Here is an 18453-nt window from a genome sequence, read left to right on the forward strand (position 1 = left end):
CTTAGGTAAGCTCCTTGAGCAGAATTAGTATGTTAGTATTAGCATCGCATCTGTTACACAACTTGTCATGTAAATGTTGCTCCGTTTCACGTAGAGTAAGGCTATGGGCAAAGGCCAAGCAACATTAGAAATGAAAGCTTCTGAGAGAATTGAGGAAATGAAATACCCTCTAAGTCAGTGATTTTTAAAAAATATTTTATTTATTCATTTATTTATTTGAGAGAGAGAGAGAGAGATTAGTTGCGCCAGGGCCTCCAGCCACTGTAAACGATCTCCAGACACATGTGTCCCCTTGTGCATCTGGCTAACGTGGGTCCTGGGGAATTGAACCTGGGTCCTTTGACTTAGATGGCAAATGCCCTAACTGCTAAGCCATCCCTTCCTTCAGCCAGTTTTTTCGTTTTTTTGAGGTAGAATCTCACCCTAACCCAGGCTGACTTGGAATTCACTACATGGCCTCATGGTGGCCTCAAACTCAATTGTGATTCTCCTACCTCTGCTTCCTGAGTGTTAAGTTAGTGAATTTTAATGGACTGCATTGCTTTTTTTCCCCCGATAGGTGTTCCTGTCAGCAGCAGAGTATCCACAAAAATCCAACAGCTTCTCAGTACTCTGAAACGACCCAAAAGGCCACCTTTAAAGGAGTTCTTTGTGGATGACTCTGAAGAAATTGTGGAAGGTAGAAGTAAAAATACCAAAAACATATATTCATTAAACAGATATCTCTCAAGCAGTTACTACATGTCGTGTGAACAAGACATGGTTCTTGCTCCAAGGAACTTACACTTCTGTGCTTTCCCCTTGAGGACCATTTGTAATTTAGATCTCAAGCAAGGAGGTGGGCTGGGGAGGAAGGGAGAAGAGATGACTGTGGGGACTGAGTTGGCAATGCATAATTTCAAAAGTTACTTATAGCCAGGTGTGGTGGCACACACCTTTGATCCCAGCACTTGGGAGACAGAGGTAGTAGGATCATCATGAGTTTTTTTAATGGTGAGAACCTCTGCCTCCCTAGTGCTGGAATTAAAGGCGTGCACCACCACATCCAGCTATAGTTGTTTTTTTTAATTAAATCTGTCAATTAACACACACATTTTTGTTTTCTACAAGATAATAAGATAGATGGTGAAAATTTTCTTCGTGCACTTTATATACTCTATACCGATTCTCAAATGTGAGGCTGGAGAGATGGCTCGAGAGTTAAGAGCCCTTACCACTTCAGCATACGGGTTCCTTGGGCCAAAGATCACCAAGTTTTGGTTGGAAAGATGTACAGTGGTTAAGGTGCTTGCCTGCAAGGCCTAATAGCCCAGGTTCGATTCCCTAGTACCCAGGTGAAACCAGATGCCCAGGTGGCACATGCATCTGGAGTTTGCTTGCAGTGGCTAGAGGCCCTGGCATGCTTCTCTCTCTCTCTCTCCTGCCTCTTTCTTGCAAATAAATAAATAAAATATCTAAATAAAAAAGATCACCAGCCGGGTGTGGTGATGCATGCCTCTAATCCCAGCACTCACGAGGCAGCTCACCGTGAGTTCAAGGCCACCCTGAGACTACATTGTGAATTCCAGGTCAGCCTGGACTAGGACTAGAGTGAGACCCTACCTTGAAAAACCAAAAAAAAAAAAAGGATCACCAAGTTTAATTCTCTAGAACCCATGTAAAAAGGTGGGTGTGGCTCTGCACATCTATAACCCCAGTGAGGGTGGAGGTCTGAATTGCTGTGGCTTGCTGATGGACGAGCTCCAGGTTGAAAGAGATAGATCCCATCTCAAGAAAAGAAATACACAGATGAGTCATGAGAAAAGGCACCCTGTGTTTTCCTCTGGCCTCCTCATGCATGTACATTGGGTATTCACATCTGCATGTACATGCATGCATGCATGCAAAAAAAAAAATAAAAAAGGTGGTGAGGGCTAGAGAAATGGCTTGGTGGTTAAGGTGCTTGCCTGTGAAGACTAAGGACCCATGTTCGATTCCCTAGTACCCACATAAGCCAGATACAAAAGGTGGCACATGCATCTGGAGTTTGTTTGCAATGGTTAGAGGACCTGGAAAACCTCTTCTCTCTCTCTCCCTCCTTCCCCCTCCCCAATTTAAAGTGTTAATGTGGAAAATTAGTTTAGCCAGTAAGTTCATATTGACCAGTACAGAGGAGAAGTCAGGCCTGTATGTGATTAAAGAAGGGTTCACAGAGGTATGGGGAGATGACTCAATTGGTGAGTACTTTCCATGGAAGCCTGATGACCTGAGTTTAGATTTCTAGCACCCACATACAAACCAGACACAGTGAAGCACCCCTCTAATTCCTGTGCTGGGGAGGCCACAATAGAATCCCTGGATTTCTCTCACTGACTACCTACTCCAGCAATGTAAGTAAGCTTCAGGTTCATTGAGAAAGCCCATCTTAAAAAATAAGGTATTTCCCCAGTACCCACTTAAAGCTAGGTGTACAAAGTGGCACATACATCTGGAGTTTTTTACAATGGCAGGAGGCACTGGCACATTCATACTCTCTGTGTGTCTGCTTCTTTCTGTCTCTCTCAAAGAAAAAAAAATTTTTTTGAGGTAGGGTCTCACTCTAGCTCAGGCTGACCTGTAATTCACTATGTAGTCTCAGGATGGCCTTGAACTCATTGTAATCCTCCTACCTCTGCCTTGCAAGTACTGGGATTAAAGGTGTGCGCCACCACTCCCAGCTTAAAAAATAAATAATTTAAAAAATTTTTTAATTAGTTACATGGAGAGAGAAAAAGAAGTGGTTGTACCAGGGCCTCTAGCCACTGTAAATGAACTCCTGATGCATGTGCCAGTTTGTGCATTTGGGCTTTATGTGGGTACTAAGGAATTAAATCTGGGTCATTGGGTTTTGCAGGCAAGTGCCTTAACCAATGAGCCATTTCTCCAGCCCTCCCCCCAAAATATTTTTTTTCAAAGTAGGGTATCACTGTAGCTCAGACTGACATGGAATTCACTATGTAATGTCATGGTGGCCTTAAACTTATGGAGATCCTCCTACCTCTGCCTCCCAAGTGCTGAGATTAAAGGCGTGAGCCACCACACCCAGCTAGGATCTATTAATTGCATACAAACACGTGGAATATCATTTCATAATTAAATAGAAAGTTGAATGAAGCCCAGTTTATAGATTGTCTTCTCTAATGTAGTCCTCACTTTCTCAAATATTGAAACTGGGTGACTATGAAGAGAAAGGGAAGAAAGGGAGAAGTGTTAGAGATTTGATTATACTCACTGCTACTTGGACATACTTCATCTTACTTGTTGCTCTTTGATGCAGTACCTCAGCCAGATCCCAACCAGCCAAAGCCTGAGGGCCGACAGATGACCCCTGTGAAGGGAGAGCCCCTGGGAGTCATCTGTAACTGGCCGCCTGCACTGGAGACTGCCTTGCAGCGCTGGGGCTCCACCCAAGCCAAGTGCCCCTGTCTGACTGGGCTAGACGTGACTGGGAAGCCAGTCTACACGCTCACATATGGTAAGTTTATCAGAGCCCAAAGGTCCCTTCGTTCTACACGTTCTTCAGAGTAACTGTCTTGTGTTGGTTCTTGTCTTCCTATTTCTCAGTTGCTTTTCATTATGTCATTTATTTAATAGGGTTATAAGATCCAAGTAATGCTATTGCCAAATAGTTCATTTGCTAAGATAGCATTTGCAAGCCAGCTAGTATTTAAAGGTAGTAAAAGATAGTTTCATTCCTATTTTAACATTAGAAGAGAATTTATTAAGATATGATGATGATGATTTAAAGTATTTTATTTATTATTAGAGAGGAAGAGAAAGAATGGGTGCAACAGGGTCTCTAGCCACTGAACGCGAACTCCAGATGTACCCACTACCTGGTGCATCTGACTTACGTGGGTAGTAGAGAACTGAACCTGAGTCCTTTGGCTTTGCTGGCAAGTGCCTTCTCAGCTATTAAGCCATCTCACCAACTATTATTGTTGTTTGAGATGTTTTCTCTCTTACTGGCCTTGAACTTGTGATTTAACTGAGGATGATCTTAAGCTCCTGGTCCTCTTGCCTCATCTTCCTGAGTCCTGAGATGACAGAATACACACCACCCACTGGAAGAGGAGATTAGAAAAACATTATGTCAAATGTATGTTGCAAATCAGATAATATCTGAAAATTAAAAATGGTGGGCTGGGGAGATGACTTAGTGCGCTTCTCTCTCTCTCCTCCTCCCTCCCTCCCTCCCTCCTAAATAAAAATAAAAATAAATTAAAGAGACAAAGTGAGGGGCTGGAGAAATGGCTTCGCAGTTAAGGCGTTTGCCTGTGAAGCCAAAGGACCCAGGTTTGATTCCCCAGGACCCATGTAAGGCAAATGCACTAGGGGCACATGCATCTGGAGTTCATTTGCACTGGCTGGAGGCCCTGGCGTGCCCATTCTCTCTCTGTCTGTCTCTCTTCTATCTCTCTCTGCTTGGAACTAAATAAATAAAAAGGAAAAAATATTTAAAAAAAAAGACAAAGTGAGATCAACATAACGCAGGCATACAGAGTCAGGTGTGGTGGTACACAGCTGCAATGCTAGCACTTAGGAGTTGGAGGTGGAGGCGGAGGATTAAGATCAGGTGTCATCCTCAACTACGTAGTAAGTTTAAAGCTAGTCTGGGCTGTATGAGACCTGGTCTCAAAATTGAAGCATTCAGCAAGCCAGATCCTTACATGTTTCGTTGACATCTGTGAAGTGTCTGTGTGTCTCACATAACCAGTTTCACATTCCTGTTTTGTGGGGTTTGGGGATGCTTTGCTTTTGCTGGGGAATTTGAGATGGGATCTTGTACTAGCTCAGGCTGACCTGGAGTTCACTATGTAGTCTCAGGCTGGCCTCAAACTCACAGTGATCCTCCTACCTCTGATAAAGGTGTGCGCCTCCACCTGTCTCTTGTTTCATTTTGTTTTTTTCAAGGAAGGATCTCACTCTAGCCTAGGCTGACTTTGACCTCACAGGCTTCCAAGTGCTGGGATTAAAGGTGTGTACCATCACTCCTGGCATTTTTTGTTTTTTAAAATTTTTGTTTATCAATTTTAAGAGAGAGGCAGATAGAGAGAATGAGCGCCCCAGAGCATCCGGCCACCTTAACTGCTAAGCCATCCCTCACATCCTGTTTTTTTTTTTTTAAATATATTTTATTTATTTATTTACTTATTTATTTGAGAGAGAGAAAGAGGGAGAGAATGGGTGCGCCAGGGTCTCCAGCCACTGCAAATGAACTCCAGATGCATGTGCCACCTTGCGTATCTGGCTTACTTGGGTCCTGGAAAATTGAACCGGATCCTTTGGCTTTGATTGCATGCAAATGCCTTAACTGCTAAGCCATTCCTCCAGGCCTGGTTGGTTTTTTTTTGTTTTTTTTGTTTTTGTTTTTTGAGGTAGGGTCTCACTCTGGTCCAGGCTGACCTGGAATTAACTGTGTAGTCTCAGGATGGCCTTGAACTCATGGCGAGCCTCCTACCTCTGCCTCCCAACTGCTGGGATTAAAGGCATGTGCCACCACACCCGGCTCTGTTTTGTATTTTTGAGACAGGTTCTTACTCTGTAGCCCAAGCTGACTTAGAGTTCACTGTGTAGCCCTAGCCTTGAGTTCACAGCAGTCCTTTTGTTTCTGCCTCCAAAGTGATGGGATTATACCATGCTCAGCTCAATCCTTCTTATTATGTTTTGTTATATCCTTCCAGTTGTACCTTTTACTCTCTAGTCTCCTTAAGTAGTTGATAACACCTGTATGAATCGCCCTTCAGAAAAAGGTTAGAACAGAACTGACCTTCTTTTAGTCCTGGTACAAAACTTGTTTCCCACCATTTAAATAGGATCAACTAACATCATTGTTTTTAAGCATATTCCTATTACTTAATAAAATAATTTGAAATGTTTCTTTTGTTTCAAGACAACACTGGCTCTTTAGAATAAGCTTTGGGAGAGAGATTTATTGTGTGTGGAGGGGAGTGGAATTCATCAAGGGCACCACTTGAAGGTGCCTGTAGTCTTTGTTAACTTCTTGGTGAACTGAGTGCTGTAGTGCTGAAGTAAGCTAATGCTGGTTTCTACTTGGCTGTTTTCTTCTTTTTTCCCAGGAAAGTTGTGGAGCAGAAGTTTAAAGCTGGCCTACACACTGCTTAATAAACTGGGGACCAAAAACGAGCCTGTGTTGAAGCCTGGAGACAGGGTAATTGAATTTTTGGTTTCAGGAGAGTGGTATTCATTGTTTTCTAAGATAAACATGCTGAGATTTTAACCTATGGTAGGAAGATTTACATAACTCTAACTCTTAGAAAATAAAAAATAGGGGGCTGAAGAAATGGCTTAGCAATTAAGGCACTTGCCTGTAAAGCCTAAGGACCCAGGTTCAATTTCCCAGTACCCATGTAGATCAGTGGCTGGAGACTCTGGCACACGTATTCTCTCTTCTTCCCTCCCTCCCTTCTCTCTCCCTCTTTTTCTCTCTCAAATAAATAAATAAATAAATACATAAATAAAATGTTTTTAAAAGGAAATAAATTGAAAAATAGGACCAAAAAAACAAACAAACCTTGCCGGCGTTGAAGTGCACGCCTTTAATCCCAGCACTTGGAAGGCAGAGGTAGGAGGATCGAAAGAAAAATAAATTTTTTTAAAAAATGAAGTCACATTTTTGAACATGTATTTGTTTTGATGTTTGCATCTTTTTTTCTTTTTGGTTTTCTGATGTAGGTTTTTGCTATAGCCCAGGCTGACCTAGAATTCACTGTGTAGTTTCAGGGTGGCCTCAAACTCATATCGATCCTCCTACTGCTGTCTCCCAAGTGCTGGGATAAAAGGCATGTGCCACCAAGCCCAGCTACTTTTATTGACAGCTTCTGCACTTACAGACAACAAGCCATAATTCCCTCCTCTGCCCCACTTTCCCCATCACAAATCTATACTCCATCATACCCTCTCCCTCTCTCCATTAGTCTCTGTTATTTTGATGTCATCACCTTTTCCTCCTATTACGAGGGTTTTGTGAAAGTAGTTGTAGGCACTGCGAGGTCAAGGATATCAAGGAAGTTTCTATCTGGAAGATTGCACTGTAAGCAGTCCTACCCTTCTTTTGGCTCTTGCGTTCTTTCCATCACCTCTTCCACAATGGACCCTGAGCCTTGGAAGGTGTGATGGAAATGTTTCAGTGCTGAATACTCATCTGTCACTTCTTTTCAGCACTGTGATGCCTCTTGGGTCATCCCAGTGGTCACTGCCATCTGAAAAGCTTCTCTAACACAAAGTGAGAGTAGCATTAATATGTGAGTACAAACGTTAAATAAAGTGCTTATAGGACAGTTTGGTGAGCATAATATATGCATTTAGCCGGACAAGAGCAGTCGTTACACTCTAAGGCTCATGACCTCCCCACCATAGGCTTTTGGGTAGATGTTCAGTACCAGGCAGGTATTCCCTCCCATAGAGCTGGTCTCCAGTCCAATTAGAGAGCCATTGGTTTCCCCCATAGCAGACATGCCACTATTACACCCATTTGGTCATTTGGTCTGTCTGGCCAAACTTGAGGCTTCCAGTGTCCACTGTTTTCACCACTGATGACTTCTGTCTCCCATAGGGCTGCATGCAGTGCAGCTTTTTCCAGCTTTTTATTAGCTGTTCTGCAGGGAGGAGGTTTTCAGCTCAGCTCCAGCTTGATTTCTCAGTGACCTTGTAGCCCAGGCATTCAGCAGTAGGGTCTTACTATCTATTCCTGGTATGAAACCAAGAGCCTTGGCAATACCCTATAATATTTTGGGGGCATCAGGGACCTCCCTGACCAACAACTCAGTGGGTGGTATCCCATCCTTGGCAATGAAATTTTTCTAGTAACAGTCTATTCCTTCTGGGTGTGCCATTATCCAAAAAAAGTAGGTTTTCATATTTATTATTTAGAATGTCTTGAATTTTGATTAACCCTTTCCCCACCCTTCTTTAACTCAATCTTTTCCACTAACCTTGCTTAGGCCATTCCACCCCCAGTAATCTGTTCATCTACTTACATATATATAATACTGTCCCTTAAGTCCTCCTTTTTCCTCCCTCCCTTATTGACCTTTTCTAGCTTAAGGCCTCTGCTACTGATTTTTTTACTCCAACTGACACAAAAGTCTAAACATTTGTAGCCAGGATCCACAGGTGAGGGAGAACATGTGACATTTGGCTTTCTTGGTCTGGATTACCTCATTAATTCAAGATCCATCCATTTCTCTGTGTTGTAATCAGGCTTGCATTGCTGGTAGAAATCACCCAACCAAGAGCAGCTTGTGAGAAAAAGTTTATTTTGGCTTAGAGGCTCGAGGGGAAGCTCCACGATGGCAGGGGGAAATGGTGGCATGAGCAGAGGGTGGACATCACCCACTGGCCAACATAAGGTGGACCATAGCAACAGGAGAGTGTGCCTAACACTGGCAAGGGGAAACTGGCTGTAACACTCATAAGCCCACCCCCAACAACATACTGCCTCCAGGAGGCATTAATTCCCAGATCTCCATCAGCTGGGAACCTAGCATTCAGAACACCTAAGTTCATGCGGGACACTTGAATCAAACCACCACACTCTGCAAATTTCATTTTTCTTTACCACAGAATAGATCTCCATTGTGTAAATGTACCACGTCTTCATTTTCTACTCATCAGTTGAGGGACATCTAGACTGGTTTTATTTTCTTTCTTTTTTTTCGCAATTTTTAATAATATTTTCCATGATTATAAAATGTATCCCATGGTAGTACCCTCCCTCTTCCCCTCCCCGCCGACTTCCCCCTTTGAAATTCCATTCTCCATTATATCCCCTCCCCATCTCAATCAGTTTTTCTGTTATTTTGATGTCATGATCTTTTCCTCCTCTTATGACGGTCTTGTGTAGGTAGTGTCAAGCACTACGAGGTCATGGATATCCAGGCCATTTTGCGTCTGGAGGAGCACGTTGTACGGAGTCCTACCCTTCCTTTGGCTCTTACCTTCTTTCTGCCACCTCTTCTGCATTAGACCCTGAGTTTTGGAAGGTGTGATCGAGATGTTACTCAGTACTCCAGTCACTTCTTTCCAGCACTATGATACCTTCTGAGTCATCCCAAAGTCACTGCCATCTGAAAAGAGAAGATTTTCTACCCAAAGTGAGAGTAGCGTTAATATAAGGGGGGAGAAGTGCTTACTGGGCAGTTTCATAAGCATAGTATATACATTTTTTCCAGACATCAGCAGATGTTATACCCCTAGGGCTCATGACTTGGTTTCATTTTCTAGCTACTGTGAATAGAGCAGCAATAAACATGGTTGAGCAAGTATCTCTAAGGTAGTGAGACGAGTCCCTAGGATATATGCCTAAGAGTGGTATAGCTGAGTCATATGGTAAATCTATTTTTAGCTGTCTCAGGAACCTCAACACTGATTTCCACAGTGGCTGTATCAGATTGCATTCCCACCAACAATGCAGAAGGGTTCCTGTTTTTCCACATCCTCACCAGCATTTGTTGTCATTCATTGTCTTGATGGTAGCCAGTGGGACAGGAGTGAGAAGGAATCTCAGAGTAGTTTTAGTTTGCATTTCCCTGATGGCTAAGGATTTAGAACACCTTTTTTTTTTTAGATGTTTATATGCCATCTGTATTTCTTCTTTGAGAATTCTCAAGCCAGGCATGGTGGCGCACACCTTTAATCCCAGCACTCAGGAGGCAGAGGTAGGAGGATCTCTGTGAGTTCAAGGCCACCCTGAGACTCCATAGTGAATTTCAGGTCAGCCTGGGCTAGAGTGAAACCCTATCTCGAAAAACCAAAAAGAAAAAAGAGAATTCTCTATTTAGTTCCATCGTCTTTTTTTTTTTTTTTTTTTTTGGCTTTTCAAGATAGGGTTTCACTCTAGCTCAGGCTGACCTGAAATTCACTATGTAGTCTCAGGGTGGCCTCGAACTCATGGCAATTCTCCTACCTCTGCCTCTCAAGTGCTGGGATTAAAGGCATGTGCTACCACGCCTGGCTCCATAGCCCATTTTTTAATTGGGTGGTTTGATTTCTTATTATTTAGTTTTTTGAGCAAGGATTTTCTCCTATTCTATAGGTTGTCTCTTTGCTCTGAATACAGTGTCCTTTGCTGTGCAAAAGCTTTGTAATTTCATGATATCCCAGTGGTTGATTAGTGGTTTTATTCCTGAGCAATTGGGGTTATATTCAGAAAGTCTTTGACAAGACCAATATGTTAAAGGGTTTCCCCTACTTTTTCCTCTAGCAGTTTCAGAGTTTCAGGTCTGATAGTAAGGTCTCTGATCCATTTGGACTTGATTCCTGTGCATGAAGAGAGATAAGGATCTATTTTCATCCTTCTACAGATACATATCGGGAGTTTTCCCAGCACCATTTGTTAAAGAGGCTATTTTTTTCCCCCAATGAATATTTTTGGCGTTTTTCTCCAAAATCAGATGGCTGTAGCTGCCTAGATTTACATATGGGTCCTCTATTCTATTCCATTGACATCTGTCTTTGTGCCAGTACCATACTATTTTTGTTACTATGCATTTGTAATATAGCTTAAAGTCGGGTATGGTGATACCACCTTACTTTTGTTGCTTAAAATTGTTTTGACTATTCAAGGTTTTTGTGCTTCCAAATGAATTTTAGGTTTTTTTTCTCTATTTCTGTGAAGAATGTCATTGGGATTTTACTGGGGAATTGCATTAACTGTGTAGATTGCTTTTTGGTAGGATTGGCATTTTCACAATATTGGTTCTTCTACTCCAAGAACAAGGGATGTTTTTCCATGTCCTAATGTCTTCTGCAACTTCTTGCTTGAATATTTTAAAATTTTCATTGTAGAGTTCCTTCACTTCCTTGGTTAGGTTTATTCCAAGATACTTTATTTATTTATTTGATGCAATTGTGAATAGAAGTGATTCCCTGATTCCATACTCAGCATGGTTATTAGTATATAGGAAAGCTGCTGACTCCTATGTATTTATTTTGTGTAGTGCTATGCTGCTAAAAGTGTTTATCACAGTTTGCAGATAGAATCTTTTTGTTGTTGTTACTGGTTTTTGTTTTGTTTTGTTTTTGAGGTAGGGTCTCACTCTAGCCGAGGCTGACCTGGAATTCACTCTAGTCTCAGCATGGCCTTGAACTCACAGCAATCCTCCTACCTCTGCTTCCCAAGTGCTGGGATTAAAGGCATGTGCCACCACGCCTGGCAGTAGAATCTTTAGGATCCTTTATATTTAGAACCATATCATGTGCAAATAATGGTAATTTGAACGTTTCCTTTCCAATTTGTATCTTTTTATGAGTGTCTCGTCTTATTGCTATAGCTAAGACTTCCAGTACTATATTAAATAAAAGTACTTGTCTTGTTCCTGATTTTAGAGGAAAGCTTCAAGGTTTTCTCTATTTAGTAATATGTTGGCTATAGATTTGTCAGAAATAGCCTTTATTATGGAGGTATGTTTCTTCTATTTCTAGTTTCTGTAGGACTTTTACCATGATGGCATGTTGACTTTTGTCCAATGCCTTTTCTGCACCTACTGAAGTGATCATGTGATTTTGTCCTTTAGTCCAGTTATATAATGTATTACATTTATCGATTTGTGTACATTGAACCATCCCTGCATCTCTGGGATAAAGCCTACTCGGTCCAGGTGAATGGCCTTTGTTCCCCCTCTGGGAAGTGTGGCGAATGCAGGGTTTATTCTTTTATTCTCTCTCTCCCCATACCACATTGTATTGGCTTTATATATATATATTTATTGACAACTTCTATACTTACTGATCTTTTTTTTTTTTTCCCCTGAGGTAGGGTCTCACTCTAGCCCAGGCTGACCTGGAATTCACTATGTAGTCTCAGGGTGGCCTCGAACTCATGGCAATCCTCCTACCTCTGCCTCCCAAGTGCTGGGATTAAAGGTGTGCACCACCACAGCAGGCCTTACTGATCTTTTTGATGTATTTTTGTATTCTGTTTGCCAATGTTTGGTGAAATTTTTAAATCTATATTCATGAGGGAGATAGGTCTGTAGCTTTTCTTTTTTTTCCATAAAGTAAAACTTTATGTAACTGATTGATCCTTCCTGGACTAGTTAGTTGCCTTTACAAAAAAGAGTGAAAGGGTAGATGTGAGACAAAAAACAAAATGGGACAAAATTCCGGTGTTCCAAATTAACTTGTTACATACTAATATAAACCCACAGTGTCCTGACAAATGATATGCTTTAATTTTTTTTTTTTCTTTGTCTTTGGTCTGTAATTTTTTAAATTTTTTAGAATTTTTTTGGTTTTTCAAGGTAGGTTCTCACTCTGGCCCAGGCTGACCTGGAACTCATTATGTAGTCTCAGGGTGGCCTAGAACTCATGGCAGTCCTCCTACTTCTCCCTCCCAAGTACTGGGATTAAGGTGTGCACCACCATGCCCGGCTTAATTTTTTTTTTTTTATTTGAGAGAGAGAACGAGGCAGAGGAAGAGAGACAGAGAGAAAAAGGGCACATCAGGGCATCCAACCAGTGCAAATGATCCCCAGATGCTTGTGCCACCTTGTGCATCTGGCTTACATAGGTCCTGGGGAATCAAACCGAGATCCTTTGGTTTTGCAGGCAAGCACGTTAACCACTAAACCATCTCTCCAGCACTTTGGTCTGTAATTTTGTGTTTTTTTGTTCTGCCTTTGTCTGGTTTTGCTACCAGGGTGAGCTGGCTTTGTAGAAAGAGTTTGGTAGAATTCCTTCCTATTATATTTTATGGAAAAGATTGTGAAGCATTGGTATTAGGTCTTCCATGAAGGTCTGGTAAAATTCACCAGTGAGTCCATCTGGGTCTGGACTTTATTTATTTGAGAGATTTTTGATAACTGCTTGGTTCTCCATACTTGTTGTAGGTCTATTTAAGTGGTTAATCTCATCTTGATTTAATTTTGGTAGGTCATATAACTCTAGGAAATCATTAATTTCTTTCAGATTTTCAGATTGGAGTATATGTTCTTAAAGCATGTCCTTATGATTTCCTCAATCTCTTTAGTATGTGTTGTAGTGTTGCCTTTTTCATTTCTTAATTTTATTAATTTGTGTGTCTTCTCTCTTTCCTCTGGTCAGATTTGATAAGGGTTTATCAATCTTGTTTATTCTTTCAAAGAACCAACTCTTTCATTGATTCTTTGTATTGGTTTTTTGGTTTCTATTTCATTAATTTCTGCCCTAATCTTTATTATTTCTTCCCATCTACTGATTTTTTTTTTTTTCTTCAAGGTAGGGTCTCACTCTAGCCCAGGCTGACCTGGAATTCACAATGTGGTTTCAGGGTAGCCTCGAACTCTTGGTGAGCCTCCTGCCTCTGCCTCCCAAGTGCTATGATGAAAGACATATGCCACCATGCTTGGCTATTTTATTTTATTTTTAAGAGAGACTGAGGGAGAAAGGCAGAGAGAGAGAATGGATGCACTAGGGCCTTTCAGCCGCTGTGAAGGAACTCCAGATGTATGTGCCCCTTTGTTCAAATGTACAACATTGCAAGCTTGCATCTGGCTATATGTGGGACCTAGAGATTTGAACAAGCTTGTTCTTAGGCTTCTCAGGCAAGCTCCTTAACTGCTAAGCCATCTCTCTAGCCCACCATCTATTGATTTATGGTTTGCCTCGTTCTTATTTTTCTAAGGCTTTAAAGTGAAGTATTAAGTTGTTTACTTGCGACCTTTGTAATTTTTGTTGTTGTTGTTGTTGTTATTGTTGTTTTCTGAGGTAGGTTCTCCCTCTAGCCCAGGCTGATCTGGAATTCACTATGTACTCTCAGGGTGGCCTCAAACTCACGGCAATCCCCCTATCTCTGCTTCCCAAGTGCTGGGATTAAAGGTGTGTGCCACCACGCCCAGCTCCTAATTTCTTTTTTTTTTTTAATTTTTATTTATTTATTTGAGAGTGACATACACAGAGAGAAAGACAGATAGAGGGAGAGAGAGAGAATGGGCACGCCAGGGCTTCCAGCCTCTGCAAACGAACTCCAGACGCGTGCGCCCCCTTGTGCATCTGGCTAACGTGGGACCTGGGGAACCGAGCCTCGAACTGGGGTCCTTAGGCTTCACAGGCAAGTGCTTAACTGCTAAGCCATCTCTCCAGCCCCTAATTTCTTTTTTTTTTTTTTTTTTTTTTTTTTTTTTTTGCTTTTTCGAGGTAGGGTCTCACTCTAGCCCAGGCTGACCTGGAATTCACTATGTAGTCTCAGGGTGGCCTCGAACTCACGGCGATCCTCCTACCTCTGCCTCCCAAATGCTGGGATTAAAGGCGTGCGCCACCACGCCCGGCCCTAATTTCTTAATATAAGCATATAAAGCTATAAATTTCCCTCTTAAAACTGCCTTTATTGTGTTCCAAAGGTTTTGGTACATTGTGTTCTCATTATCATTTGAGTCTATGAATATTTCTTTCTTCACTGACCCATTCATCATTCAGTAGTGTGCTGTTTTGTCTCCATGATTTTGTGTATGCTCTGTAGTTTTTTGTTGGTGGTGGGTTTGTTTTTTTTTTTTTTTTTTGCTGATTTCTAGTTTAATCTTACCATTGTGATCAGATTCAGTGCAAGGAATTATTTCACTTTTCCTGTATTTTTTTAAGTTTTGCTTTGTGTCCTAATATGTGATCTACTTTAGAGAATGTTTAGGTATTCTACAACATTTGGATGAAATGTTCTGTAGATGTCTGTTAGGTCCATGTATTCCATGACATCACTTGATCCAGATGTCTCTTTGTTTAATTTTTGCTGGGATCACATGTCGATTGATGACAGTGGGATATTGAAGTCACCCATTACAATTGTGCTTGGTATTATCTGTGATGAAATTAGAGCACACATGTCAGGTGCCTATATGTTTTTTTGTTTTGTTTTATTATCGAGGTAGGGTCTCACTCTAGCCCCGTCTGACCTGGAATTTACTATGTAGTCTCAGGATGGCCTCGAACTCACATCAATCCTCCTACCTCTGCCTCCCATGTGCTGGGATTAAAGGCGTGCACCACCATGCCTGTCTCTGCCTGTATGTTTAAATTATAATGTCTTCCTGTTGAATTGTTCCTTTAATCAATAGTAAGTGGCTTTCTTAATCTTTCCTCACTAATGCTGGCTTGAAGTCTATCCTGTCACATATTAGGATAGTGACACTTTAGGCCCATTTGCTTGAAATACTGCTTTCCGTCCTTTCACCCTAAAATAGTGTGTGTTTTATGAAGAGGTGAGTTTCTTGAAGGGAACAACAGAAGGATCCTGCCTTTTACTATTGTTATTTATTTATTTGAGAGAAAGACATAGGGAGAGATGGGAGAGAATGTGCACACCAGGGCCTCCAACCAGTGTAAATGAACTCCACATGCATGTGCCATCTTGTGCATCTGGCTTACATGGGTCCTGGAGAATTGAACCGAGTTTCTTTGGTTTTGCAGGAAGCACTTTAGCCATTAGGTCATCTCTCCAGCCCAGATCCTGCCTTTTTTTTTTTTTTTAATTTTTTATTTATTTATTTGAGAGCGACAGACACAGAGAGAAAGACAGATAGAGGGAGAGAGAGAGAATGGGCACGCCAGGGCTTCCAGCCTCTGCAAACGAACTCCAGACGCGTGCGCCCCCTTGTGCATCTGGCTAACGTGGGACCTGGGGAACCGAGCCTCAAACCGGGGTCCTTAGGCTTCACAGGCAATCGCTTAACCGCTAAGCCATCTCTCCAGCCCCAGATACTGCCTTTTAATCCAATCTCCAAGCTTTTTTTTTGTTTTTTTTTTGAGTTAGTGTTTCACTCTAGTCCAGGCTGACCTAGAGTTTATTCTGTAGTCTCAGGGTGCCTTGAACTCACGGTCCTCCTACCTCTGCCTCCCGAGTGCTTGGATTAAAGGTGTGCACTACCATGCCTGGCTGTTTGTTTGTTGTTTTTTTTTTTTTTGAGGTGGGGTCTCAGTCTAGTCCAGGTCGACCTAGACTTCACCATTTGGTCCCAAGGTATCCTTGAACTCACAGAGATTCTCCTGCCTCTGAGTGCTGAAATTAAAGGCATTGTACCACCATGCCTGGCTCACCTTTGTATTTTGGTTGGTTCATTGAGGCCATTGATACTAAGAGTTATTATTGAAAGGTTTACATTTATTCTCAACATTCTTCTTGTTTTGTAGTACTTCCGTTTTCCCTTTACATGCCCAGCTTACTGTCTTATTTTAGCTGTTATTCGAGTGTGGTTTATTTTTTCCTGTTTCCTCATGTGTGTGCTTTGCTTTCTCTTCAGCATAGTGGATCCCTCAAGTATTTTCTGTAGAGTTGGTCATCTATTCCTTTAGCCTATTTTTGTTGTGGATTGTCCTTATTTCTTCTTCAATTTGGATGGATAGCGTCACTGGATAAAGTAATCTTGGTTGACCATTGTTACCTTCAGCACTTGGACTACATCTTTCTAAGCCCTTCTTGCTTTTAAAGTTTGTATTGAGGTATCTGCTGTTATCTTGATGGACTTGCCTTTATAAGTGACTTACTTTTTCTCTTTTCTGTTTTGTTTGTTTTTCAAGGTGGGGTTTTGCTGTAGAGTAAGAGATTTCATACATGCCTAATTTGGTGATCAATTTGGTTAACACAGGGTCTCTTGAGACATTTGAATTTTTTTTTTTTTCCCGAGGTAGGGTTTCACTCTAGCCCAGGCTGACCTGGAATTCACTATGTAGTCTCGGGGTGGCCTTGAACTCATGACAATCCTTCTATCTAATCCTCCTACCTCTGACTCCCGAGTGCTGGAATTAAAGGTGTGCACCTCTATGCCTGACTTTATGTGATGTTCTTTCTAGAGAAATCCATTTTATTTATTGCTTTACCTCTACCCTAAAATAATTTTCCTTTGGTTTCCTAAGTAATTAATACAACCTGAGATGTTTACTACCAATTACAAATACAATTAAATGAAAAAAATCTTTGATAATAGGTTACTTTTTTTTCTCTAAATGTATAAGTTTTATTGCTTTTGGTTTTGATTTTTGGTGTTACTATGAATTGAGCCCAGTGCATTGTGTGGGCTAGGCAAGTATCACTTAGCTACATGTGAAGTCATCAAAATATGTAGTATAGGGCTGGAGAAGATGGCTTAGCGGTTAAGCGCTTGCCTGTGAAGCCTAAGGACCCCGGTTCGAGGCTTGGTTCCCCAGGTCCCACGTTAGCCAGATGCACAAGGGGGTGCATGCGTCTGGAGTTCGTTTGCAGAGGCTGGAAGCCCTGGCACGCCCATTCTCTCTCTCTCTCTCTCCATCTGTCTTTCTCTCTGTGTCTGTCGCTCTCAAATAAAAAAAAAAAAATTAAAAAAAAATGTAGTATAGTCATTTGCATGATGGAGATCGTAGCAAATTTTATGTCCTTCTCAGTAATTTAATTTCCAGTAGAACAAATAGCTATTAAATAGTTGGGGATTTTATGCTCATGATATATTTATTACATATTGAAAAAATTGTTTGTTCCTCTGTTGAATGTCTTTATGAATTTAGGTCGCCCTGGTTTACCCAAACAATGATCCAGTCATGTTTATGGTGGCTTTTTACGGCTGTCTCCTGGCAGAAGTGATTCCAGTGCCAATAGAAGTGCCTCTCACCAGAAAGGTAACGTTGCCAACTTGGATGTAGCTCGAGGTAACCTAGCAGGCATTAGGCTCTCGTTGGATCAGTTGACTTCAGTGATGATGTTAGAAACAAGGTGACCATTTTCTGAAGTGCTCAGCTTCCCTTTCCAAAACATGGATGTTTGTAACTACCCACCAAATAACCCATTTGCAGCTCAGAGAGATGTCATGGTATTTTATATTATTTTTAAATTTTGATTAGTTATTTATTCAAGGGGGAGATAGATAGTGAGAGAATGGGCATGCCAGTGCCTGTGGCCACTGCAAACAAACTCCAGACACATGTGCCACCCTATTTATCTGGCTTATGTGATTCTAAAATGATATTCAGGGCTAGAGAGATGGCTGCCTGCAAAGGCCAAGGACCTATGTTTGATTTCCCAGTACCCACCCCACGTAAGCCAGATGCACAATGTGGCGCATGTGTCTGGAGTTTGTTTGCAGTGGCTAGAGACCCTGGCATGCCCATTGTCTCTGTTGCTCTTAAATTAAAAATAAAATTTTACATACATACATACATACATACATATATATATATATATATATATATATATGGGGGGGGAGATTTTCAAAAAAATCATGTGGAGGCTAGGCTTAGTGGACAAAGTCCCTGCCATGTAAGCAGGGACACTTTTTTGATCCCAGGCCCCACATAAAAAGTCTGGCACATGCCCATAATGCCAGCACTGGTAAGGTGGAGACTGGAGGGTCTTGGGGCTGGATCAGTGAGGCTCATGTTCAGTGAGACCCTGTCCAAATAAGTGATATACCTGTGTGCATACATAAACACACATACATAGAACACGCACACAATTATGGGACATAGATTTGAATTTTC

The 18453-nt window shown here is 41.5% G+C and overlaps 1 protein-coding gene across 3 annotated transcripts in view; it reads left to right on the plus strand.

Annotated features, from left to right (window-relative positions):
- Dip2b (disco interacting protein 2 homolog B) overlaps positions 1–18453 on the plus strand; it is a 246715-nt gene that overhangs the window by 157953 nt on the left and 70309 nt on the right. For all 3 annotated transcript variants that reach the window (XM_045151675.1, XM_045151673.1, XM_045151674.1), the window contains 4 exons: positions 560–679; positions 3296–3493; positions 6099–6190; positions 17485–17595. In XM_045151675.1, coding sequence (XP_045007610.1) covers positions 560–679; positions 3296–3493; positions 6099–6190; positions 17485–17595 — 521 coding nt within the window. The remainder of the gene's footprint in view (positions 1–559; positions 680–3295; positions 3494–6098; positions 6191–17484; positions 17596–18453) is intronic.

Source organism: Jaculus jaculus, chromosome 6 (assembly GCF_020740685.1).
Source record: "Jaculus jaculus isolate mJacJac1 chromosome 6, mJacJac1.mat.Y.cur, whole genome shotgun sequence".
Lineage (NCBI taxonomy): Eukaryota > Metazoa > Chordata > Mammalia > Rodentia > Dipodidae > Jaculus > Jaculus jaculus.